The 26,868-nt window shown below is 38.1% G+C and overlaps 1 protein-coding gene across 1 annotated transcript; it reads right to left on the reverse strand.

Annotated features, from left to right (window-relative positions):
* Positions 1–1,343: 1,343 nt before the first annotated feature.
* Positions 1,344–20,148, reverse strand: Amd1 (adenosylmethionine decarboxylase 1). Its single transcript, XM_005330166.5, has 9 exons — positions 19,704–20,148; positions 7,971–8,057; positions 6,456–6,582; positions 6,146–6,248; positions 4,655–4,697; positions 4,399–4,543; positions 4,192–4,284; positions 3,952–4,107; positions 1,344–3,586 (listed from the first exon to the last, which is right to left on the reverse strand). The coding sequence occupies exons 1-9, from the start codon at positions 19,811–19,813 to the stop codon at positions 3,446–3,448; spliced, it is 1,005 nt and encodes a 334-aa protein (XP_005330223.2). The 5' UTR covers positions 19,814–20,148; the 3' UTR covers positions 1,344–3,445.
* Between the last annotated feature and the right edge of the window lie 6,720 nt (positions 20,149–26,868).

Here is a 26,868-nt window from a genome sequence, read left to right on the forward strand (position 1 = left end):
TAAAAGTCAAAGACCTCTAACTTTGACTTTGCATCAAGTTCATCATATTCATAGGTTTTTCAGTATCCTCCAAGAAGAAACCGGTAAACATTTGTTAGTTTGAGTTCAGGTCCTACCGAGCCCCAAACAGGATCGAACCCATGGGCACTTTATCACTCAGCTATATCCCCATTCCTTTTTTATTTTTTGGTACAAGTGTCTATAAAGATGATCTTCAATTTGTGACCTCCTGCCTCAACCTCTCAAGTCATTGATATTATCTGTGCCCACCACACCTTGACTCTCTTCCCGCCCTCAATATTGTACATCAGCAGAACTTTAGAAAGTTTTTACATCTCCATTTTTGGGTATAAAAGATTTATCATATATTACCTTAGTAATGATTAAACAAGGGAAAATTTAAGTAAAGGAAGGTGTAGGGGGATTGGGGAAGTAAAACTAATGGAAATGTTTTAACACTGACCAACATAATATCTGCAGAACTCACAACTCAATATCAGAGACAGAAATATGAAGAATTCATCAAACAGACTTTGAAGGCAGGAAGAAATGAAATTCAAATGAGAAGAATCCTCTTCCATTTTCACAATAAGAAAAAGATGGATGAAAACAACAAGTTTGGTAGTGGTGGTGGTGGTGGTGAAGCCAGAAATTAAACTGGTGGTAGTTAATTTGTCTGTAAGAATATTTCCATATATGTACTTGTGATAGAAACACAGGAACCTCTTTTTAAAAACAACGCTGCTTGTTGAGTATAAAAATTCACTTACCTGGTTAAACAGGTACTGCACACAAATGTAGTATTTTGCTAAGATACAGGGTTCAAGCTATTTTGTCTAGGCTGGCCCTGAACTCAAGTAAGCCTCCTGATTCACCTTTCCAGATAGATCTATAGGTACTCTACCAAGCCTGGTTTGTTTTCATTCTTAAATTAGAAAATACTTAGCAAAATTTCCTTTCCATTAAGTTTATTCCGAGAAAGATCAGAATATATAAATTTTCATAAAACTATTTTCAGCTAATTAGAGACAGGAAATTAGAAATGAAATTTTCTCAATTCAAGAAAATGAGAGGGGTTGGGGGTGTAGCTCAGTGGTAGAGTGCTTGCCTAGAGTATGTGGCCCTGGGTTTGATCCCCAATAACACCACTAAACAAACAGAACAAAACACAAAATATACCTCCATGAAAAAACGATCAAGCTTATAAATCTTCTCTAGTTTAACAATAAATGATATCCTCTATACCCCATGGTTTAAAAGCCTAAACTATAAAAGGTCCATAGTATTTGGTCAAGTAGACATAAAACAGATCAACAGAAAACTTTCTTAATATCACTAGACAATTAAGTAAGCAAACTTTTATTGAAGCTTAAATTGTGATACAGATATACATTTCAACTGATTTAAGTCAACACTAATGAAGAGAGAAATTATGGCACCAAAATTTTCCCTCTTCTATCACACTAGGATAGATCCTATTCAATCTACAGTTTTCATTTTTAAAAGGCTTTGTTCCACACAAATTTGTGCCAAGTTTTCAACATTAGAAGTCTTAAGACTATTAGGGGAAAGAAAAAAAAATTTTAAATAAAAATTAGACCTCAAAGCCAACAAACATTACCAATCCACTGATACTGCTCCAAAACAAAAATCCACCCTTGAGTATAGGTTCTCACAACAGAGCAAGTCAAAACATTACGTGCTGTGCTCATTAGGAATTAAACAGATCGAGTTGATTGAAAGCTTCCTCAATGAAACATTCGATCAACAGCATGCTTGAGATATAAGTCAAAACAGTGTTCCAACCACTTGATTTCAAACCAAGCAGATTTTGTTGAGAAACACTGAAAAAATGCTTTTCGTTTATAACTACGGAAGGAACAAAGCATCACTGCATCAATCCAGAAATTATCAAGAAAATATTGAGTTCAAGAAATACAAAATAGTCAATTTTGCTGTTCTCAGTTGCTTAAATACCATAGTATTTGCAAATATAGATAAAAGATCACAACTCTTGAAAGCCTGTATTACTTGTCATTTCTCAATGAATATTTTTAAATTTTAATTTAAAAAAATCCATCCATACATTCTGCTACACATGGGAATATCTGAATAACATGTACAATTTTCATTCTGGGCAGTTATTCATTTTATCTTGTGAATACCATGGAAGGAGGAAGATATTAAGGGAACAGATGAAGTCAGAACAAGTTAATCAATCACATAACTTTTAAGTCTTAAGATGGAAAACCACTGATCTGCTTTGAACCAAAGTTTATAATACACTATTAAAGGAAATTAGTGGCAATGACTACTAAAAGTAAAAGTTAAGGTGGATGATCCAAGTTGACAGGATTTAATGAATCCAAGACAACCTATATACTAAATCTCCCTACTTATCTACTTAGTGATAAAAATCCTTTTAGATCACTACTTAGCAAGTTAGTAAAGGCATGGTACTCTGTTTGAAGCTAATCTCATTTATCAAAGAGCATAGCATAACAGGGGGTGTACAGTTTAGTTAGCATACCCAAATCTATAACTCTACATGTCCTTCTTGCCAGTCAATATTGGAGATGCTTAAAATTCTTTTGTGAGAAATATTTAATTTTGTCACTTACCTTCCAAAAGAGCCCATGCCATTAAAAAGGAGGCCAAATTAATATGCCCTTAAAAGAAAATTAAACCCGGAGACTTTTCCTCACCTGGGATATAAGATTAGTATATAAACCCACAGTGTAAGTTTATTGCTTCATTTGTGGGGCTAGAGGGGAAGACACCAGGTTGAGGGGAAAAAAAAAAAAATCAAAAGACTACAAATGCAGAAACAATTATTAAAATAGTAAATACACAAAATGAGTAACTGGAATCATTTTAAGGACTTGTCTTGTGAAAGAAAAATTTAATTGCTGTTGCAAAAAACATCTGTATGAAGTAGAAACTGGATTCAATAACATTAGTAGAGAATATGTTCTAGAAAGTGGAGGTAATTGGATGTAAAATTCTGGCAGCAATATAATAGAACAGTCCCAGATGGTTAGGCTGAGGCCAACACCTAATGAGGACGAAAGCCTTGTCTGTGGGGAATTTTGGACGATACCTGCAGAAATATTACACTGTGCATAAACCAAATTGAATTGTTTTCACAAGTGTTGTAAAGTTTCATACAGTAAAAGTTTTTTTCTACATGCACTTCAATTTCACAGCAAGAGTGGCATAGAATATCTAAACACAGAAGAGAGCATTCATGCAAGATATCTAACTCCTTGATATAATAATGCATACACTTCAAAATGATTACACTATCATTATCATTACATCTAGGGCTTTCTGCAACTACAAGGTGGTGGTTATGGAAAGCATGGCCCCCAGTATCATCATCTATAAAGCAGCCACCACCTTCTATGTTTGTTCTCTTTTTGCGTTTTTTCTTCATTTTTCTTAATCAACTCTGCTGTTGTTGCTGCTTCTTGGCAAAACTGGTAAAAACGAAATTGTAATCATTGAACATAGCACTCTGGCAATCAAGACGTTTAAAACCTTCAATCTTCTGGGGTGATGACAGCACTGTGCGACATTTAGAACTCTGGGGGGAAAATTGAAATAATCATCAGTGCCTCCAATCTGTAGGTATTTTGAAACAAAATAGTTATGCAATAAATATCCTTCTATCTTAATGATACTGGCATTTTATTTAGTTTACCTTTCTTCTAATGGGCTTGGGGGCATGGAACATTTTATGGTCCCCCACTAGGCCTGTCAATAAGGAAAATAAACATGATGGGAGGAACCCATCAATTCGGTAATGAAATACAAGCTTCTGATCTACTAGTAGTACCTCTGGATATCTGAGTGACTAAATATGTGTGCCATCTTAGAATACATCTTAAAATAGGCCTCATTATCTTCATTTCCTTTTAAACATTTATTGTCAACAAGAAATCAAATTACCTGATTAACAAACAAGGTGGTCACAAATTTTCCTGGCTTGAAGACTTCCACAACTTTCCTGATCAGGTCATCATAAGAGGTCTGACTTAAGTTTGTTTCAAAGCTAACATAAGAAAATTCTGGTTCTGGAGTGATGTGAATAGTCCAATAAGTTCCCTTAGAGAAAACAGCTTTGCATTAGTAATGGAAAATATTTTAATATAATTATTGAAGCAAGATAGCAAGATGTAATTTACTTACATCCGATTTCATTCCATTCATTGAATACCCACAAGGATTGAACAGTGTGGCATCAATGACAGAACCTGGTATCAGGTCACAAATTCCACTCTCCTGGAAAAGACCAAATTAAATATAAAATTGAAAAATAAACAGAGAATGAGATAAATAAAAAATGCAGCATTAGAGCAGAACAATCTAGCAACAATTTTTATTAAAAATGCTTACACGAGTGACATCCTTTGCAGTAACACCATCTTTCATGTAGAACTGGTCCATAACTGCTGGGTCAAGCTCACTCATCAAAATTTCCAGGGTTTGATCTGGCTGACTTATTACCCGACTCTCTGGGAAATCCAGAGTATACAAGTACCTGTATGAAAGTAAAATATAGTTCCTAAAAACAGCAAGTGGTAGAGTGGTAGTTTAAAATAAATCTTATATGGACAACAAAAAAAAATCCACAACATTTTATCAAACATACCAACAGTCAGAATTCATACGTCCCATACAATATGCTGCTCCATCTGTTGAGAGAAGAGAATGTAAATAAACCCATTTTAACATGATAGCTTATTATCACCTATCTAACAAGTGAGATTATATTATTTGCCACCTATAAGAAATTTCATCAAAAAGAGTAATTGAAGTAGATAGATTCCAAGATAGACAGGATTGCATACCCCATCACATCCTATCCTTAAAAAAAGAAATAAAATACCCCAAACACATTTTTTCTGTCTTTGAACAAAGTACACTTTGGCTAATGAGTTGGTTTAAATAGTTAACTATGCTTACCTTCCCCTTAAACTCCTACAGAAAATGGAATTTGGTCACCAGTTATCTACTTTCCCAACTAAATACAAACAATAATCAGCCTTTACAAGCTATTTGCACTAAATACCTACCACTCTCTGATATAGCCTAATAGTGTTTCCTATTAGATGTGATAGGTTACTAAGAAGATACATTCTCAGATCTCTTATTTTCTTTTTAATAATCATGCCTCTGGGGGACTATGTGAAGTTATCAAATTATCCTAGGTTTTCAGTCTCACTTAGCAAGTCAGGGTACTAGAATTAGGTAACCAATTAGAAAAACTTAAGAAACCAGGAAATAGGCATTCAATTCCATGATTTTCTTTCTTTTTTATTATAAGAGAGAAAGTCTTGCTGTATTTGTATTTCCCAGGCTGATCTTGAACTCCTGGGCTAAACTAATCTTCTTGCCTCAGTTTCCTTAGTGACTGAAATTACAGGCACATGCCAGTGTCAAAGCTTCCATGGTTTCCTTATTCTGCTGTTTCAACAGCACTGATTTGAGATGCAGTTAATTTTTACAAGAGCACACACACAACATAAAATTTGAAATAAGTTATCTACTAACTCATATCTGATATTTTTACTCTCTATAAGTTCTGCATATACATATATATTTTTGGTAGCAAGGATTTAACCCCAGGGCATTCAACCACTGAGCCATATCCCCAGCTCTTTTTTCTTATTTTTTTGAGAAAGGATCTCCCCTAAGTTGCTGAAGCTGGCTTTGAACTCGTGATCCTCCTCCCTCAGCCTTCCCAGTCACCAGGATTTCAGGAATGTACAACCACGTCTGGCAAATCCTGCATATTTTCAATAATATAAGCTATTATAAAGGTCACCATTAGCTGTATATCAGGCAAGAGGACCCAAGTTTAAGGCCACTCTGATGACTTAGTGAGATCCTATCTCAGATTAAAAACAAACAAAACCCAACCAACCAACCAATCAAACAAAAACAATAACAACAAAAAAACCCCAAACACTATTGTAGAGATAAAACATCCAAGTATGTTACATTTCTAAGAAATAATGAAGAGTATGTATACAGGACTATATGTACATCCTCTCATATATATTAAAAGAAAAAAGAATCTTTGAAAGGTTACACCCTCTAAGTTCAATAGGAAAAGTGTTTAAATTCTATTTGAACTTACTTGGGAAAATTGCATTAAGAAATTCTATTTCTTCCTGGAAATTCCGGTGTGGGTATCCTTGATGAGAAGGCTTCATGAAATTCTTACGAGAATAAAAGAAGCTCTTGGGGGGAAAAAAAGAGAGGACACAGATGGATACTAAGAACTTCTGAAATAATTCAACTATTTTGCAAATCAAAAGTCAGCAAAATTCACACTCTTTAAAAAAAATATTTTCTTCAATGTACTTTTTGAAGCAACAAATTAGCTAATGAAGTGACACTAGTATAGTCTCTATTTTAAGGCTTAAATAATGTTTCCGAATACTTACTTGAATTGAGTCAAACCCACTGTAATCCCTAGCAAGCTTCAACAGGGGAACCAGTGCTTTCAGCAAGAGGGTGGTACCACATGTCTTCAAAATGAAACGTCTCTTGGAGACAAACATGCTACTCTCACTGTAGTTGAAAAAAGTCAAAGGATCATTATGAGATTTTTATGTACTACTGATGATATAATTAACCTATTACTACATCATCATTTCTGATTTTTGGCTAGTACATTAAAATGTCAGTATTCAAAGGAAGCAAATAATGTACTACAGAAGAGAAGTCTTTCCTTCTGTTATTAAAACAACAACAACAAAACAGTTTAAGATTCTAGAATCTTCACTGAATTAGCTCATTATTCATAGCAACCTTCCTCTTCTCATAAGTATCCTAGGAACACTAGCATCTAAGAATGAAAGATCTTTCTACATCTTTTTGGGATAGGATCCATTCTTGCTTTCTTCCCCACTTCCCCCCAATTTAATCTGGGCACTACTACTGAGCTATATTCTCTAGCCCTTTTTTGGTTTTATAATTTGAGAGAGGGTCTCTCCCCCCTTTTTTTTGGTACTGAGGATTGAGCTCTGGCACTTGACCACTGAGCCACATGCTCAGCACCTCTCTCTTTAAAAAAATATTATTTTTTAGTTGTACACAATACCTTTATTTTTTTAATGTGACGCTGAGGATCAAAACCAGGGCCTCACACCCGCTAGGCGAGTGTTCTGCCACTGAGCCCCAGCCCTTTTTGTATTTTATTTAGAGACAGGGTCTCATTGAGTTGCTTAGTGCCTCACCATTTCTGAGACTAGCTTTGAACTCATAGTCCTTCTGCTTCAGCCTCCCATTACACTGGGATTACAGGCATATGCCACTGTGGCCAGCTTGAGACAGGGTCTCATTAAATTGCTTTGGGCCTGGATAAGTTACTGAGGTTGGCCTTGAATTTGTGATCCTCCTGTCTCCGTGCGTCCTGAGCCACTGAGATTACAGGCCCGTACCACCATGCCTGGCTTGCTCATCTCTCATCTGGCTCCAGATGGCTAACTATAAACAGCAGTCTAAAAACTGTCACTAGTATATGCCTAAATTATTTAAACTTATTTGCTAAATACATATCTTGCATTACTTATTCTCACATCCTATTTCTGCAACCATCCCAATATTTCTTTTTACTAGATAGATACAGAAAAGTAATTCTGATAAATACCTGAATACTCCAAAACATAAGTAGAGACCTTACATACCTTGTTTAATCCAAGGCCCATCACAATATAAACTAGTCAAGATACTTATAATTACTACAACGCAAAGATGGCAACCAGCTTGAAGAGCTATTAAATTTCAAAATCTGCTTAGAAACACCAGGATTACTAACTTTATTTTATACCATAAAATTCTTACAACCATGGTGAAAATTACCATACAACTGAGACTGAGAGGAACAATGATATTTCACATAAATTTATGATTAGAACCGAAAATGGCTAGTTAACACCTGTTCTATAGGAACTTACCTGAGTACATAAGCTTCCTGCTTGTCAGTTTTTGTCACACTTATGATTGAACATTGCACATCCTTCAAAAGTATATCCCATTCAGATCTATTATTTAACAACAAAAAATATGATTAGTTAACAGTACTTGCCTATTCATAAATGCTCTCCCACTTGACCTATTCTTTATGACTACAAATCGCTAAAAGAAAAATGAGCAAAAATGCGAATAAGCCACTTAGGAAATTCAAAGGCTCACAAACCAAGGAATTCACTAACTCATTATGGTTAAAGAAATTCAAGTTAAAATCTGATATTTTGTGAAACTCACATTAAAAAAAAATTCATTAGCTGTTGATGAATCTTTATTTTACTTATTCATACACAGTGCTGAGAATCCAACCCAGTGCCTCATACATGCAAGGCTAGTGTAATACCACTGAGCCACAACCCTAGCCCCTCAAACTCACATTTTTTTAAAAAAGCATCATCTGGGTTAGGGTATGGCTCAGTGGTAGAGTGTTTGCCTGGAATGCATAAAGCCCTGGTTCCAATTGTCAGTACTAAAAATAAGCATGCCAGGTACGGTGGCATGTGCCTGTAATCCCAGTTACTTAGGAGGTTGAGGCAAGAGGATGGTAAATTTCAGCCAGCCTTAGCAACTTAGTGAGACCTTTGCCTCAAAAATAAAAAGGGATGGGGATACACAGCTCAGCGATAGTATACTCCTGGGTTCAATCCCCAGGAAGACATATATACATATTTCAAATAAGCAGAGATTTAAAAATCTAAATGATGGAGCAATCTGGTACTCTTATACTATACTGTGTAGCTAGTATCTCTTGCCATCAAATTGACAGCCAGTCAAGTCTAGAAGCACTTGCATGTAATCTCCAGCCATCAGGGAGGTTGAGGCAGGAAGATCTAAAATTTGAGGCAACTTAGCAAGGACTTATCCCAAAATAAAAATAACAAAAAGGCTGGGTTGGAGCTCAGAGGCAGAATTTTAAAAAGTAAAATCTGCTTAAGTCTAACAGTAGATATGAACTTCTTATTTGTAAAGACCCACAGCAAGTATTCCAATTCTACAAAAAAAAAAAAAAAAAGCTTCAATGTAAAAAGTAATAATCAAGGGCTGAAGGAAAGAGGAAAATGGGGGAGGGAGAACAAACCAACCCAGACCTTAGGGATAGATACAACCTTCCCACTTTGTGGCAATCCTTGAAATTATCTCTGGCTTGGTCTTTTTTTTTTTTTTTTAAGTGCCAATAGCAGATTTTATGAAAATACCATGCCATTTTACACAAAGTAACTTGAGGATCTGTAGACTTTGGTATTCTGGAGCATTCTAAAAATCAATGCCCATGGATACCAACAATACCTTTTTACATTAAAAAAAAAAAGTGGGGTGAAGGGGTGTAATTTAAACTTTTATTGAACAGGTACCTGATAAGTCTTCTGTCCTTCATAAACACTCCAAAATCCATTTTTATTTATGCCTCAAGGAAAAAAATTTGACATGCTACTTAAGTGTTGCTTTTCAGTCACAGTGACTAAGATCATTCAATCCATTACATTATTAATGAAGAACATCTGTTTCTTTGGGATCACTTATCATCATCTTAGGACCTATTAAAAAATATCTGGTACTGGGGATTTAACCCAGGGATGCTTTACCACTGAGCCACTCTTCCAGCCCTTTTTATTACTTTGAGATACTAAGTTGCTGAGGCTGCCTTAGAACTTGTGATCCTCCTGTCTGTCTTTCAAGTTGCTGGAATTACAGGTGCCCTGCATCCTTATCTCCCCCAGTTTTATCTATCTATGTTGTAGATGAACACAATATCCTCATTTTTTTTTTTTTAAAAAGTGGTGCCAGGGCCGGAACAGTGCCTAATGCATACTAGGCAAGCACTCTAGCAACTGAGCCACAACCCCAGCCTCCCAACTCCCCAATTTCTGATAACAAAAATTGCCTCTGAATATTGCCAAAAGTCTCATGGATAACATATTACCCCCAGCTAAGAAACAATGATATGAAGAAGTGCTCTTTAAAAACAGAAAAAGTAATTCAAACCAGAAAGCATTTTATCCATATTTCTTTGTTTTATAAGCACCCAAGAATTGTGTATAATAATTTTCAATTACCAAATCAGTATTTTATGGTCCTATATGAACACATTCCAAAATTATCATGCCTGTTCAATCAGCTTTGTAACTATTAGTATAATTTATTGAACCACTGTTTAAAATTTACGATACCAAGAATTACCAAACATCATTGTAAAAACAGTTTATAATATAGTCTAATGATTCATTGCAGTGGGTTTGTGACCAAAACAAGACACCTTCCACCATAACTAGTTTGATGACTGACATTCTAATCATAGATATATAATTTTGAAAATGTCAGGCTGGAGTCGTGGCTCAGTGGTAGAGTGCTTGCCTAGCATGCATAGGCACTGGGTTCGATCCTCAACACCACATAAATGTAAAATAAAGATATTGTGTCCACCTAAAACTAAAAAATAAATATTAAAAAAAGAAAGAAAATGCCTCTGCTGATTGCAGAAAACACTTGTCTTTCCCATTATTTCTATGAACAGAAAGCAGGACAGTGAAAACTCTTCCTCTAAAACAGGAGCCAGCAAACTTTCTGTAAAAAGCTAGAGAGTAAATTTTGCAAGGCAAAATTGACAGTCTATGTTTAAACTACTCAGCTCTGCCCTTATAGGGAGAAAATAGCCAAAGACATTATATAAATGAATGGTGTGGCTAGGTTCCAATAAAACTTTATTTACAAAAGCACACTTATTGTCCCCACAGAAACGTGATAAAGCAATGTGCTGAAATCTTCAATTTTTCTTAACCTTTCTTATGTTCACGTAAAGCAGCATTGTATTGACCTCTTTAGTTTTCTTTCACCTTTCTTGCTTCTTGATTATCCATCCAACTGTCTTACAGTGTTCAAAGCAATTACTTTCTTTCTCTTAAGAATGAAAAAACCTATCTGAACAGTATTATTAGATAAGAAATGATTTGACAAGTACTCCACCACTAAGCTACACTTTTTAACTAACAATGAACAAGTAAATGTGCATTCAGGTTTTGCCAAGATGGAAGTACATACATGGTCTTTTACTAAACTAAAAACCCTGGGACAGATCCAGGTGCAATCACATGTGTTTTCGGTCACAGCTACTCAAGAAGCTGAGTCCTAAAACCTCAAAACAAAGCAACACAACCCTGGACAGAATGCAAGACTTGGAAGTAAAATGTTAACAGGTGAACTGAAGAAGAAAATCAAAATGCTACTGAATCAGCAGTCCTGTTTTTTGCTTTCCTTCCCATTTGATATATGTTGGACTGGTTTCAGGCATCCAGAAACCCTGAACTTACTTGGTGAAAACAAAAAGTTCCAAAACAGGCCTTTTAGTTCTGGTCTGCAAACAAGGGAGCCCTTTTGGATTAGATAATGTGGGGAAATCCCATCTTTTTTGGTTTGCTCCCCCCTCCATTTTTTCCTATCCTTGCACCCATGAAGTCCTATAGTAGCTATGGTGGCTAGGAAGATACCTACAACTATCAACTATAAGGGAGAACAATTTTAAAAATATATATTTTCAGTTGTAAATGGACCCAATACCTTTATTCATTTATGTGTATGTAGTGCTGAGGATGGAACCCAGTATCTCTCATGTGCTAGGCAAGTGCTCTATCACTGAGCTACAACCTCAGCCCAAGAGAATCTTTTTTAAAACAACTGTGGTCCCAAAAACAAAGAGCACCATTGAGATCCTTGTTACTTATCTCCTTCCTCCTCCTCCTCCTCCTTTCTCTACTTGGTCCCAGAAGAATACAGTCACAGGCAATGTATTGCAGAGTGGAGACACTAAAGCCACTTTTGGAGCATGGAAAGAGCTGAATAAAGTGACCCCCAAAAAGTGCCCCCCACCCCGCCCAGGCTCAAACGAGGACCTTCCACATTTAAGTCAAATGTTCCACCATTTAGCTATTCCTCTGGCTCCCATAAAATTTTATATGAACATCCCTAGATTTTTTTCATGGATTTGACCTTTCATAGCACACTGAAGCTATGAAAACTGAAATATGGGGCAGACTATCTTCTCAACCCCAGAATGGTATACTAAGGAACAAATATGGATAATATGAAAAAGGCTTTCATAACTAAACTGATATTGAAATCCATAACATAGCCCACAGATGTTGGGTAAATCTTGACGCCTGATCTAACCAGGTGGACTGTTTGCTGTAAATTTTTTTTTAAATAGAATCAACAAAGGGGCTGAAGCTGTGGCTCAGTAGTGTAGTGCTTGCCTAGCATGTGCAAGACCCTGGGTTTGATACCCAGCACTACAAGGGGTGGGGTGGGGGTGGAGCAAAGGATGCAAAAATTCTCCGAAGATATACAAATGGCTAACAAGTATATGAAAAGATGCCCAAAATCATTAATTAGTAATTCTACCTCTTGGTACATAATTAGAAATATTGAAAGCAAGACCTAGAAGATAGCCATGGTTATACTTCCATGTTCATAGCAGCATTAATCACAATAGCCAAGAGGAAGAAGTAGCCCAAATGTGGTACATGTATACAATAGATCATGCAGGCTTTAAAAAGATGAATTTCTGCCACATGCTATAAAATGAATGAATTGAGAACATTATGCTATGAACCAGTCACAAAATTCAAATACTATATGATTCTACCCATATGAATTATCTAGAGTAGTCAAAATCATGACAGTAGAAAGTAGAAAGCTGATTGACAAGGGCTGAGGGGCATGGTAATTAATGTTTAATGAGTACAGCTGGCCCTATGTATCTGAGGATTGAGACCAAATGCAGGTGGGAAAATATTGGAAATTGTCTCTACTAAACACACAAACCTTTATTTTTTGTCATAACATAATATAATGTAAATGCTATATGGAGTTATACTAAGTATAAGTAATCTAGAGATCTTTAAAGTATCTCTGGAAGGATGTGCACAGGTCATATGCAAATATTGCACCATTTAAAAATATATACATTTTTAATGACAAAATCATAGAATTTGGAGGGAAATGGATGGCATTAGAGCAGATTATGCTAAGTGAAGCTAGCCAATCCCTAAAAAACAAATGCCAAATGTCTTCTTTGATATAAGGGGAGTAACTAAGGACAGAGTAGGGACGAAGAGCATGAGAAGAAGATTAACATTAAACAGGGATGAGAGGTGGGAGGGAAAGGGAGAGAGAAGGGAAATTGCATGGAAATGGAAGGTGATCCTCAGGGTTATACAAAATTACATACAAGAGGAAGTGAGGGGTAAGGGAAGAATAATACAAGTGGAAGAAATGATTTACAGTAGAGGGGGTAGAGCGAGAAGAGGGGAGGGGAGGGGGGATAGTAGAGGATAGGAAAGGCAGCAGAATACAACAGACACTAGAATGGCAATGTGTAAATCAATGGAAGTGTAACTGATGTGATTCAGCAATCGGTATACGGGGTAAAAATGGGAGTTCATAACCCACTTGAATCAAACTGTGAAATATGATATATCAAGAACTATGTAATGTTTTGAACGACCAACAATAAAAAAAGAAAAAAAAAAAAGAAAAAAAAACAGCAAAAAACCAAAACAAAACAAAGCAAAAACACCCCCAAAATTATAGGTAAATGGCAGAAAGATCAATAGAGGGAAGGGAACAGGTTTGGGGCTGGAGGGTAGGTGAAGGAGAGGTACTGGGATCTAAATTAGAATAATACCATATTTGTATAATTATATCAAAATGTATTCTACTGTCATGTATAACTAAAAAGAACCAATAAAAATACCAAGCATGCTTGTCTTAAAAAAAAATAAATAGAAAATATATACATTTTAATTGTAGATGGACACAGTTTATTCATTTATTGATTGATTGTATGTGGTGCCAAGGATCAAACCCAGTGCCTCACACATGCGAGGCAAGGAAGGGCTCAACCATTGAGCCACAGCCCCGGCCCCATATTGCACCATTTTATACCAGGACTTTTATATATATAATTGACTCCATGGGTTTCGGCATGAGAATTTGTGTGTGCTAAAATCAATTTCCTATGGATACTGAGAAATCTTTGCACAGAATCTCATTTTACAAGATGAACTACAGTTCCAGAGACCTGTTGTACAATATTAAGTATAATTACCACTGAACTGTATCCTTAAAAAGAAGCTTCCAGGTGATTCAATTACTTCCTAAAGTAAAAACGGCTAGTTTGAGTTTAATTTACTCATAACTGTTTAAGCCTCCCCCTCTTGTTTAAGGAAACAAATCCAGAACATTACACTGCTAATTATAATCACAGTAATAAGCTATCTCATGATTTTACCAAGTTTAAGTCTTTTATCAGTATAGTTACTACCACTTTCTCCACTAGTTAATACTTTCAATATGTGCTCCCTTAAAGACAAGTGGTTTTAAAAACGATTAATTTTTTTTTAAATGATGAGGAATGCAATGAGAAGCATAGTTCTTCAATAGGAAGCTTTTCAGCTCCAAAACATTTACACTAAAACGTTTTTTGGCAATAGGCTGTAAATTCCTTCAGTGTAAATGACTAAAACTCCAACACTGTGCAATTATGTAGTTAAATAAGGCATGAGTTCAGAGAAGGTTAATGCTGAGGTGTGATTTACCACCTTTTCTGAGAATTTTGTTTTATAGTTTACAAAATTTGCAAAGAATAGCAGGATATCCTACCAATTCTAAATGACACTTTCAACACAAGATTCTAGTTTTTATATTTTCATGAAACTAAAAACACCTCTAACACTCCCAAAATTATTAAAACATTTATTCTCTTCACCTCCACTAGAATTTCCCAGCTAAACTTAACCTCCTTACCACGAACAGCTTGAGGTCTATTATCAATTTAAAAGCAAGGATTTTATAATCCTGAAAAAAAAATTAAACTGTTTTCTCATCAAAAATTTTCTAACAGACTTCTTCCTCAATATTTCCACCCTGCTCAAGTTGCCATTTCTTATAAAGGCTTGTTTGATCCATAATTTTAGTGCAATGGCCCTAAGGCATTTTCTATATGGCCAGTGAATTTTATCCAACATTCTGAGCTATTTCCCCAGCTCTCTTCTTTGGTGCTAGCGAATGAACCCAGTGTCTTGGCACACAGCAGGCAAGTGCTCTCCCATGTGCTACAATTATAATCCATACTTTTAAGATCTTAAAGATTAAACTTCAGGTTAACCCTAAGAAGTTGCCTCTCCCTTTAATATTTCAAATTCAAATCCATATGAAGTTTTTTTAAACTCACAGATCATCTGGATATGTCTAGCTGCTGCTCAACAAACGTTAATACTCTTTAACCCAACTATACCAGCTAAGCATTTCTTTTGTTAACAACAAACAAAAACCCCACATATCTCTCTTCTCATTTGAGAAATTTAGCACAAAAACTTCCCATTACTATGTAATTCTTTTGAATTACACTCAAGATGAATTACCCTATAAGAGGGTAAGAACTATTTAGGAAAAAAATAAATAAAATTCAGGAAGAAGTTTCCAGCTTGATTTGCCTTTAAAGCTGGGAAAGATACACAAATTTTGTTTCAAGCGCTTTCTATTCCCTTATCCACAAATCAATCCCAGGTGAACTAAAGATCTGATTATGGAAGGTAAAATAATAATCTTGAGGGGTGTGTCTTCCAGACTTTGGCATGTCTTACGTACAATGCAAAATCAGCTAATTATTAAAGAGAAAATATCAATAGGCTTTTCTTCTTCTCAGAGAGATACCATACCAAAAAAAAAAGGGGAATACACCAAGAAAAATATTTCTAATACACATCTTACAAATTGAAAGTCAACCCAAAGGTAGGCAAATAGACCTGATTGAACATTTCATAAATAGCCAAAAAAAAAAAAAAAAAAAAAAAAAAAGGACAGAAAAATAGCACTTGCTTAAGAAGGATGCTCAAAGCTCTAGGTTCAATCTTCAGTACCATGCTCATCAGTCAGGAATTTATCTCCAAAAGTCCCTCATGCTCCTTCATAATACACCTCTCCCTTTACTCCATCCTCAAGCAAACATGGATCTGTCTTCTATCTGATGACTCTGCACTTTTTAGTGTTTAAATATATACTTTTGTCTAGCTTCTTTTAATCAGTGTTAATTACTTTTACATTATCATTCATGTTCTTGCATATCAATGGCTCATTTTTAAATGTCTGGGTAGAATTCTACTGTATGGACATACAATAATTTGCTCACCCATTTGCCTGTTTTAATAGACATTTGCTTCCTGTTTGGGGTCTATTATAAACAAAGCTACCAAGAACATCCACGTAGAAGTCTTTGTATGGAGACATATTTGTTATCTTTGACTAGATGGATTCATGACAGATATTTAACTTTTTTAAAAAATCGCCAGATTTGGGGGTGGAGCTCAGTGGTGGAGAAAGTTCTAGCATGTGGCCGAGTTCAACATGGGCTGTGTACCCTTTTCTATCCCAGTCCTTCACATCTTGTCAAGTCATGTTATAAAAATAATGCTGACCACAAAATGATTTACATCCTGGGAAAATGTGTGAAAAGGTTATAATCATTTCTTCCTTGGCTATAATATTCCAGTGAAACCATCTGGGTCTAGTTTCCTTTGTAAGATGATTAATGACTACCTTCAGCTTATGTAATAACAATTATTAGGACTATTTTAGGTTTTTTAATCTACTTGTATCATTTTTGGAATAGCATTTTTCTAGATAAATTTTCCATAATACCCTTATCTTTTTAATGTCTTAGGCATCTAAAAAAATGTTCCGTGGACACCTTAGCCTTCTCAATCTCAATCATTTCTATATTATTATGTTTAATATATTTCATAAATAGACTTGATTACTTTAACCGAGACTGTTAATCTTTTAGCAGTGACCTTTTGTCTATTCACCTTTTAATGGACATTGAGGGCGGCAGGATGCGTCAAGGACAAGCAAGGACTTTCTGGTTTTCGATTTTTTAACCATTTAATAAACACAAAGCTGTAAGAGTATTCTGTGGAAGGATGAATGTACAAAGCAGTCTAAAACTCTCCAGTGACTATTTTTCCTCTTTGAATAAAAGTAACTGCTGCACATCAAATTGCTAAGGCATCTTTCAAGTGTATCTTTTTTATTACAACTTGGTATCATGCTTTCTTCTCTAGCCTTGGTTGCTCTAAAAGAAGATTTTTATCCTTAAGAAATTAAGGTAATGTTTTACTGTAGAAAACATTAACCTATTTAATCCTCACACTACCTCAAGGTATTCCATTATTGTCTCCATTTTAAAGATGAGGAAAGGATTCACACTGTTTAATGCAGTTAGAATTCAAATCCAGAGGCCACTTCATTATGTATATTCTTCTGACAGATAATTCTTCTAGGGGTTTTTCTGGGGCCTGCACAACTCCTCAAAGACCAGTCTCCCTTCAAATGATTCCTCTCTTGCTAAGCCATTGATTTTAGGTGATATCTATTCATTATTTTTCGGATACTTTTCTACCTTAATAGCCCAACCAGTGCATCCTTAGCTTGACTGGCTACTAAAAAATGTTCCCACAAAGGCTACCAATAGATGTCTCAGTTAACACAGATATTTTTCAGTTATTACTTAATTTGCCTTATCTAAAGCATCCGATTTGTGGTAGATTTCCAACAGTAGTTCAACGAATGTTAAATGCCCACAATGGCACCAAGTTATGAAATCTTAAAAAAAAAAAAAAAGCAAAACCCAGAATATTCTCTTTAAAGGCCTAACTTTTGCCATCATTTTGAGTTATACTGAAGCAGTAAAAGTATTTCAGATGTAGAAAGTACCACGTAAAAGTGGTTCTTAAACATTTAAAGAAAACGGGCTGCCTTGTAAAAAGCCTTTCTCCCTCTCCTTCACTCAGGAAACACTTTACTAAAAGAATCCAAGCACAAATTCTGGCATTTTTGCCTTAGAATGTGAAGAGAACAAAACTCTTCTATTAAGAACGTGTGTTACAAATTATTTAAGGCTTCAAATGTGAATAACTACACCAATATAACTTTTATTATTTTCGAGGCCTGTTCTTGCCAAGATTTTCTAGGTGATAATGCTGATGCCAATACTTTTTCCAAATGCCTATCACAAACAAGTTTTCCTACCTCTAAAAATAAGCTTTACCGTGGTTATTTTGGGAAAAAAGTAACCTCTTCCATACACACAAATATTTTTAAAGTGTTTCTTTTGAACTGGGCCTGGCACATGCCATGTTAGACATTATAAGAACCACACGAAGCTTGAAAAATAAGGCCCGTGGCATTTTAGTAACCAAGAATTTTTCCCTTACAGTGGAAACGTTCAAGAACTGCGTTTCCCAGTGTGCCTTAAAGTCTCAGCAGCACGTGTCCGCCTGGATTCTCTTCTCCAGTTGCTTTTTGTCAAGGGACGGCTGCAAGCACAGCCAACATTCCTAAAACGCCCATTGGCCCACACCCTGGGGCCAGGCTCTCGAAGGAGCCCAGTAGCTCATTGGTCGCCGCATCTCAATGAAGCGGGACACGCCGGTTTCTCCGCCACACTGGCCTCTCTAACGCGCCGGGAAACCGCGGAGGGGCCTAAGAGGGCGACGGGTTGCTACTGGTGTGAACGCCGCCAAGAACAGGGCCCATGCATCCTCAACATCGCCTGTGCATTTATCTGCGCTTCCATTTCCACAGCAAAACTACAAAAAGGGGACTACCGCGCGACCAGCTCAGCTCTCTCGCACTTGAGCTCCCGCGGTGCGAGTGGGGCCCCATTCCTTTCCTTAAGCTTAAGCATTAAAGGTATTACGTCCTGAGACAGACAAGCTTCTACCCCACAAATGTAGACAGACCTCCCCACCCCTGCACTTCTCCTCAACCCTACTGCGGTCTCCCGGTTCCTGCCGTCTCAGTAACAGGTTACACAACCCAAGGTCAAGAGACCAGGGGGCAACCCTTGGCGAATCCACGGCGTCTCCAGTGGCTTCCCCAACATTATCACAACCCACCCACTGCCCTGAAAACGCTCTGCCATAGAGCACGTTAGGGCGGCGGTGGGGCCCAGCCTCTGCGACACGGCGGCTCCCGCCCAATCCCCGCCGCCCAAGCGCCACACGTTGTCCGCCGAGACCGCGGCGGGAGGCCTGCTCGCCAACCCCTCCACCAAGGCCAGGGGGCCCCTTCCTCTAGGCGCCCAGGGAAAGAAGAAAAAAAAAAAAGAGTCCCGCTCACTCCCTCCGCCCGTACCCGAGGCGGGCACACCCGAATTAGCGCCTGAGCCAGCGCAGCCACACCTGCCCCAGGGAGCCCGCGCAGCCTCCCACCCAGGCGCCCGCCACCTTTCAGGGCCCGTACTGCCAACAACGGACAGGAGTGTGGAAGAGGCATGGGCCGCAAAACCACGCCGCGCGGCGTCGCCCACCGCCCGCCGCCCCGCACGCGCGGCCGGGGACTTTACCTGAGCACGCGGCCATGCCGGCCTCCTCCCCTCCCCCAGGGCAGTGCCTGCCGGGCAACGGGAGAAGCCGGTTCCCGCCTCGCGTGGACGCGCTGATTCCCCACAAGACTCCGCGCCCTCCACGGCGGTCGAAACGACTCCTGCTCGCGGCCTCGGCCCCACCTGAAGGCTGCGGGTATCCGGCAGGGGCTAGGGTCTGGTGCTTTGAAAGCAGAGACGACCCTCGGGCCCGGATCTGCGGGAGAGCGCCACGGGCACCTACCTCGGGATAGTGCGAAGATCCCCAGATCCTTGGTTTGCGTCGGGTTGCTGCCGGGAGAACCAAACCTCCAGCAGCTTCTCGGTCCCTTCGAAAAAATGTGCAGCTTCCATCACTGTGAGACTGCGAACAACCAACAACCACAGAAAATCAACTAAATTAAATCTCTTCTCCCGCCGCTGCCGCCGCCGCTGCGGATTGTTTCAGCTGTTACTAAAGTTCAGGTTCCTTTTTTTGCTATAATTTTATATTAAATTTTTTAAAAAAAGGATTAATAAAATTTTCCCGGCTTTGTGTGTGTGAGCGAAAGTTGAATGTGAGTCTGTTGGAAATAGAGGCAGATACAGTTCAGTCTCTTGTAGTCCGCTGCTTTCCCGTTACAGAGAGTAGAGCGAGCGCTAGCTAATGTCGCCGGCCATACTGTGTAAGCGAGAGCGCTGCGTGAGTGCAGACCTTATATACGGCGGGTCTCCGAAAGGCCAGGAAATGACGCATAGTCCCGCCCCTACGACTCATAGGAGCAGCTTGCTGTCACTCACTAATGGCTGAGCCGCGGCTGGCTGGCGTTGGGCCGATAGGGAGCGCTGGGAACTACCAGCTGCGCTGCAGATGGAACTATCACAGTCCCCTGAGCCGGATCCTCCGCGGCGTTGTCCGACTGGGGACCAGGAACTGGGGTTGAATTCAGAGTGGGTGGGGAGAGCGGGAACGCTGTGAGGAAAGGCTGTCCAGCCCTGCATAAAACTTGTTAACAGAGAACATGGGGGCGTCCTTAGGGGTGTTGGCGGGTTTGACTGGGGTGGTGGCCTGTGCTAGGTTGGCTGGTGGTTTTGATTCTGTTCAGTTTGCCGCGACTGCTGAGGTACTTGGCCGTTCTTTAAAGTGTGTTTCCTTGAGGCGAACGCAATCAAGCATTAAAAGTCAGCATTTGTCCGTGACATACAAGGTGCCAGGGGTCGAATTAGAAGGCGCTTTTATTCAGCTCCCGCGTTATCTGACGTGCAAATGAATGTAATTCTCGACCCGTTTACACAATAGCCAGAAGCGTTGTCTCCTTTTCAAAAGGGGAAAAAGCAACGTGGCGTCCAGCCTGGGAGGGCTCCTGTACCTATCTCTCACCATGTGACTGGGCGAGCCTTGGAGTTGGCCAAACGCAACAGTCGCCCTTGAACTGGTCGGGAATTTATTCAGCAAAACTACTTCTAGAAACTAGGTTTGTTAAATATAATCTGAGGCTATTTGATGATATGTTTCTTAAAACTGATGAACTGATTGAAAGGGTGTCTCCCAATCCCCCAAATTTGCGGCGCAGTTATTGATGTAACAGATTCCAGAGCTATCACTTGAGGCAATTTAAAGAATCATCGCTCTAATATATCACTAATCAATCAAAAGTATAAAGTAGTTGTGAAGTCTACTTTATTCTTTAAAAGTAGTATGAAGTATACTTACGTTTAACCAGAGGTGGCAAGATTGTAATGAAGTTATTTATGACTTGGAAATACTAGAGTAAAAACCACCTTGACATAAAAACTACCATTGTCACAAGACAAAAGTAACTTACTCCTATTATTCGTAATGAAAAACTTTCCTCAAAGTGAAATAAGATAATATCAGCATGAAAAATCCACTGAAAATGACATGGTGGGAGTTCCTACTGTAGATACCCTGCAAGATGGTACTTGTGTAACAAAAACAAGACCAGTCAGTATGAAACTTGTGCCATGTTTTTAAAAGCATCCAACTCAAATTGGGGATTGGAACAAAAGATAATAAATTGTTACTTATTTTATTATAATAATAATTAAAAGAGGATGTAATTGTTAAGCTTGGAATAAAGATAAAAGGAGTATTTCTATTTTACAAGCTATTCAATTATTTGATGGTTGCTTATTGAAATGAAGAATCTGCCTACTAAACCACCTCAAACACTAATTGTGGTATAAACATAATTTGGCTTATAATTGCTTATAATTAGTTGCTTTTCAATTACTATTATGCTTTTCCCAATGCAATTTAAGTCAATATAAAAGTGCCAAGAATCTTGGCAAGGTAAATCCTTGTTAATTTGATATAGGATAATTTAAAATAGTGTCTATAAATTGGATTGATCATTTGTAAAATATATAGTTTTTCTTAGGCATCATTATTGTCTTGAAGCTCAAAATCCTTTGTACTTTTTTTTTCCTTTGGTACTAGGGATTGAACCCAGGGGTGCCTTACCATTGAAGTACATCTACAGCCCTTTTAATTTTTTATTTTGATACAGAGTCTTGCTGAATTGCTTAGGGCCTCCCTAAATTGCTGAGGCTGGTGTTGAACTTGGTAATCCTCCTGTCTCAGCCTCCTGAGTTGCTGGGATTACTGGCATGCCAACCATGCCCAGCTCTTGTACTTATTATTAAGTTAGTTAATCTTAACTTAAATATTTCACTGAACTCAACATGTCTAAAATGTTTTAGACATTCCTAAACTGGTTACCTTTCTCATCAACCTCTTCCCATTAGAGTGTCCTTTTTCCCTCATTAAAAAAAAAAAAAAAAACTTATTGAGCAGCATTTGATCTTGCAGGTCTTTTTAAGACACCACTCCCCATACTCTTTTTAGTAATCATTCCTAATAGAATCTCAACCTTGTGTGTGTGTGCATGCACATGCGCTTGCTAGGAATTGAACCCAGGACCTCCAACATGCTGAGTACACACTTTATGACTGAGCCACATCCCCAGCTTTATTCCAACTCAACTTTAGAAACTCCTTACCTGACTCCACTCTTCTCTTGAGTTGTAACCCAATTTCTCTGCTCCCCTTAACAGTAAAACTCCTTGAAATATATAAAAGACAAGTCCACACTTGCAATTTCTACCTCATTGCTTCTTCAAATCCTCCAAATAGAATTTTGTCTCTAGAACTTGACCAAAAAGCCACTTCTCAGGGTCCACATCTTGCTAAACCCAGTGGTTCAATGGTTGGTCTCAATTGTCATTTATTCAGTCTTTTTGTGTGTGCTCATATGGTACTGAGTATTGAACAAGCTAGGCAGGCACTCTAAGACTGAGCTACAACTCCAGCTCTTTTTTCTTTGGCAAGGTGGGTACTAGAGGATTGAACCCAGGAATAGTTTACCACTGAGCTACATCCTGATCCCTTTTTTCATTTTTTCTTTTGATACAGGGTCTCACTAAGTTACCTAGGGCTTTGCTAAGTTGCTGAGGTGGTTTGTGAACTTGCCAGCACACCTGGCCCCAGCTCTTTTAAAAAAAAAAAAAAATTCCCTTTGGTACCAGGGATTAAACCCAGGGGTACTTATCCACCGAGCCACATCCCCCAGTCTTTTTTTTTTTTTTTTTAAGATGTCGGGCTGGGTATGTGGCTCAAGCGGTTGCGCACTCGCCTGGCATGCATGCGGCGCGGGTTCGATCCTCAGCACCACATACAAAGGTGTTGTGTCTGCCAATAACTAAAAAATAAATATTAAAATTCTCTCCCCACTCTCTTAAAAAAAAAAAGATGTCAATGGATCTTTATTTTATTTATTTAAATTTGCTGAGAATCAAACCCAGTGCCTCACACATGCTATGCAAGTGGTCTACTGCAGAGCCACAACCCCAGCCCCCCCAGCCCTTTTTAATATTTTATTAGAGACAGAGTTTCACTTAATTGCTCAGGGTTTTACTAAATTACTGAGACTGGCCTTGAACTTTGTTTATCCTGTCTTAGCCTCCTGAGTCACTGGGATTACAGGTATGTGCCACCACACCCAGCTTTTTTAAAAATTTTATTTTGAGACAGGGTCTGCTAAGTTGTTTAGAGCTGGCCTGATCCTCCAGCTTCAGCTTGAGTATATTCAATCTTTCAATAAGCTTGTTGTACAATTACCTGTACTTAGCCAAGCGTGGTAGCTCACTCCTGTAATCCTAGTGCCTGGGAGGGTGAGGCAGGAGGATTGAGAGTTCAAAGCCAGCCTCAGCAATTTAGTGAGGCCCTAAACAATTTAGTGAGATCCTGTCTCAAAATAAAACATAAAAAGGGCTGGTGATGTGGCTCAGTGGTTAAGTACCTCTGATGGTTCAATCCCCTGTACAAAAAAAAAAAAACAAAAAAACTTGTACTTTCCTTTTGTGTGTGGGGAGACCAGGTGGAGGTGGAATCAGGGTCTCACAAATACCAGGCTCTACTACTGAGAATGCTCTTTCCAGTATTCTACCACTGAGCTGTACCCCCAGCCTTACATTCTTTCCTGAAATAATTCTCCTGGTTCTTGTGACACTTTTCCCTTTTTGGGTTTCTTTCTATACCTGGATTTTCTTCTCTGTGCTGCAGTGCTCTTGGCTTCACCTCTGTGCTCTTCTCAATGTACACTTTCTCCCTAGATGACCTACCTCATCTAGTCCAAGTTTTTGGAACACTTGCCTACCTGACTACTCAAATGCCAAATGAGCATATAGAAGCTAATGTGACTAAAACAAGTTGTTCCTTTTCAAAACAAAATCTGCTTCCTTCCTATAAACAAAACAAAACCAAAAAACTAAAACCCAAATGTCCTCAACTGAAGCTCCCTGGCTGACCTCTCTGCCTCCACTTTGCCTCTTGATGGTCTCCCCTTCACACAGCAATCATCTCATTACACAGCAGTTGCTCAAACCCAAAGGCAAACTTTATCCCACTCTTTCTTGCATTCCCTTACATCTAATCATCCTTTGCGTTGCTGATACATCTAAAACATTTCAAGAATTTGTCTTTTCTCTCTGTCTTCTTTACCACCACCCTAGTTTGAGCATTAAAATGAGTTCCCTTGGATTACTGCAATAGTTTCCTTATTAGTCTCTGCATTTAACCTGCCACTTCAGTTGATTTACTACAGAGTAGCCAGAGTGGTATTTTTAAAACATAAGCCCAATTATGACAAGCAGTAAAATTCTCCAGTGGTTTCCCATCATACTTGAAATAAAACTTTCTTAACCTAGCCCTCAAACCCTTATGTGATCTGGTTCTGATTAACCTTCTTCCAACATCATCTTCACCATTCACTCCTTGTGTCCTTTTCTCCTTTAGGTCATTTTTATTTATGTAAAATGCATTTTCTTTTCTTTTTATGACTTGTTTATTCTTGTCATTTAGGTTTTAGTTCAAATGTTCCTTCTTCTAAGAGGTCAACTCTGGTAGTAGGGAACAGGCTAAGCTATTATAACAAACAGATCTCCAAATACAATAACTCAAAAAAGATTCAAGTTTCTTTCTCACACCCACATAATACTTCTGAGGTAGGCAGGTGGTCCAGGGTAAGTGGGAAGCTCTGCTCCAAGAGATCATGTGGATAATCAGGTTTGTTCTAATCTGTTCTTTGCATAAGATGCAGTCTTCATTCTTATGCTTGAAGCTTGTGTAGATTTTTCCACTTTAGAAAAGGAAGAAGAGGAAAATAAAAAGTAGGGATAAAAGAATTTCCTTATGAAAACAGGATCTGGAAATTGTAACCTCAATTCTGTTCATGCTAAAGGTTTTTTTAAAAAAATGTTTTTTAGTTGTCAATGGACCTTTATTTTATTTATTTATATGTGGTGCTAAGAATTGAACCCAGTGCCTCACACATGATAGGCAAGTACTTCACAACAGAGCCATTACCCAGCTCCCTCATGCTAAAGTTTTAACAAAATTGATCCCTTCCAAAATTCATGTGTTGCCAATGTGATAGTATAAAGAGGTGGGGCTTTCAAGAGATTATTAGGCTATGGAGACTCATGAATTCTTTATGAATGGGATTAGGTGGTTTTATAAAGGAGCTCAACTGAGGAAATTGGTTTTCTAGCCCTTCTGTCTTCTCTAATGTTGAGGGTAAATTAAGAAGGCCCTCATCAGATTCCAGTGCCTTAATCTTGGACTTTTCAGTCTTTAGAAATCAATTTATGACCCTTACAAATTACTTTGTCTCGGTTATAAAGAGTGAGGATGTAGCTTAGTGGTAGAGCATTTGCCTAGTGTGCACGTGGCCCTGAGGTTATGCTTTAGCACTACAAAAAACAACAACAAAAACAAAAACAGACTAGTTCATTTCATTATATGTTAGCATCTAGCTACAAAAAAGGCTGGGAAATGTATCTGACAGCTGAGTAGTAAGTTCCCTAGTCAAAATTTGTAGGAGTATATTTCTAAAAAGAAGGAGAGGAGCTGGGGATATAGCTCAACTGGTAGAGTGCTTGCCTTGCATGCACAAAGCCCTGGTTTGATCCCCAGCAGAGAGTTTGATGTGGGGGACAATCTGCAGTCCTTTCAAACCTCTTTACGACCTAATCTACAGTAGTCATCTAGTCACTCTCTAGAACATCATTCTGTTTTAATTCTCTACATAATTATTTAATCTTTGCCTGTGCTGGGGATGGAACCTAAGGCTTTGTGCATGCTAGGCAAGTGTTCTACCACTGAACTACCAGATGCCACTGAACTACACTCCCAACATTCTATGTATTTCTTACTGATCTCTTATATTTACTTGTTTGAACCAGAGATGCTCTATCACTAAGCTACACATCTCTAGCTGTTTTTATTTTAATTTTTAAAAAATACTGAGACAGAGTCTCACTAAGTTGCCCAGGCTGGCCTTGAACTTGCAATCTTCCTACCTTAATCTCCCAAGTTGCTGGAATTCCAGGTGTATGCCACCATATCTGGCCCTCATTTTGCTTTTAAGCCACATAAGAGCTTGTTTGTCATTGCTAAATATTATATAGCGTCACTCAAAAAAGTTGGCATAGGTTGGTATGCAATCATTATTTTTTTTAGTTATACTTTTTTATTTTCCATTACAATTCTTAATATACCATTATACAATAATTTATCATATCTCTGATTATTTATGAGGTATGTTGACCAAATTCACATCTTCATCATGTATTTTGTATAATGATGAGGGTCTCCTTTCACCCTCCATGCTATTCCTCTTCTCCCACCCTTTCCCTCCCATCCCTATTCCCTAGAGTTAATCTTCTTCCCTTGCTCTCCTTCTCAACTCCATTTTGAGTCTCCCCCCTAATATCAGAGAAGACATCAGCATTTGTTTTTTTTGGGATTGGCTAACTTCACTTAACACAATCTTCTCTAATGCCATCCATTTCCCTGCAAATGCCATGATCTTATTCTTTTTTATTGCTGAGTAATATTCCATTGTGTAT

The sequence above is a fragment of the Ictidomys tridecemlineatus genome, chromosome 8, assembly GCF_052094955.1.
Source record: "Ictidomys tridecemlineatus isolate mIctTri1 chromosome 8, mIctTri1.hap1, whole genome shotgun sequence".
In the NCBI taxonomy this organism is placed as follows: Eukaryota; Metazoa; Chordata; class Mammalia; order Rodentia; family Sciuridae; genus Ictidomys; species Ictidomys tridecemlineatus.

Bases quoted from the DNA above. Each gene is read 5' to 3' on its own strand.
- Amd1 (XM_005330166.5), bottom strand. From the start codon at position 19,813: ATGGAAGCTGCACATTTTTTCGAAGGGACCGAGAAGCTGCTGGAGGTT. The intron at 4,544-4,654 runs GTATGTTTGATA...ACTTTCATACAG, and splicing joins CGTATGAATTCTGACTGTTG to GTACTTGTATACTCTGGATT. The intron at 4,108-4,191 runs GTAAGTAAATTA...GTTTTCTCTAAG, and splicing joins TGAATGGAATGAAATCGGAT to GGAACTTATTGGACTATTCA.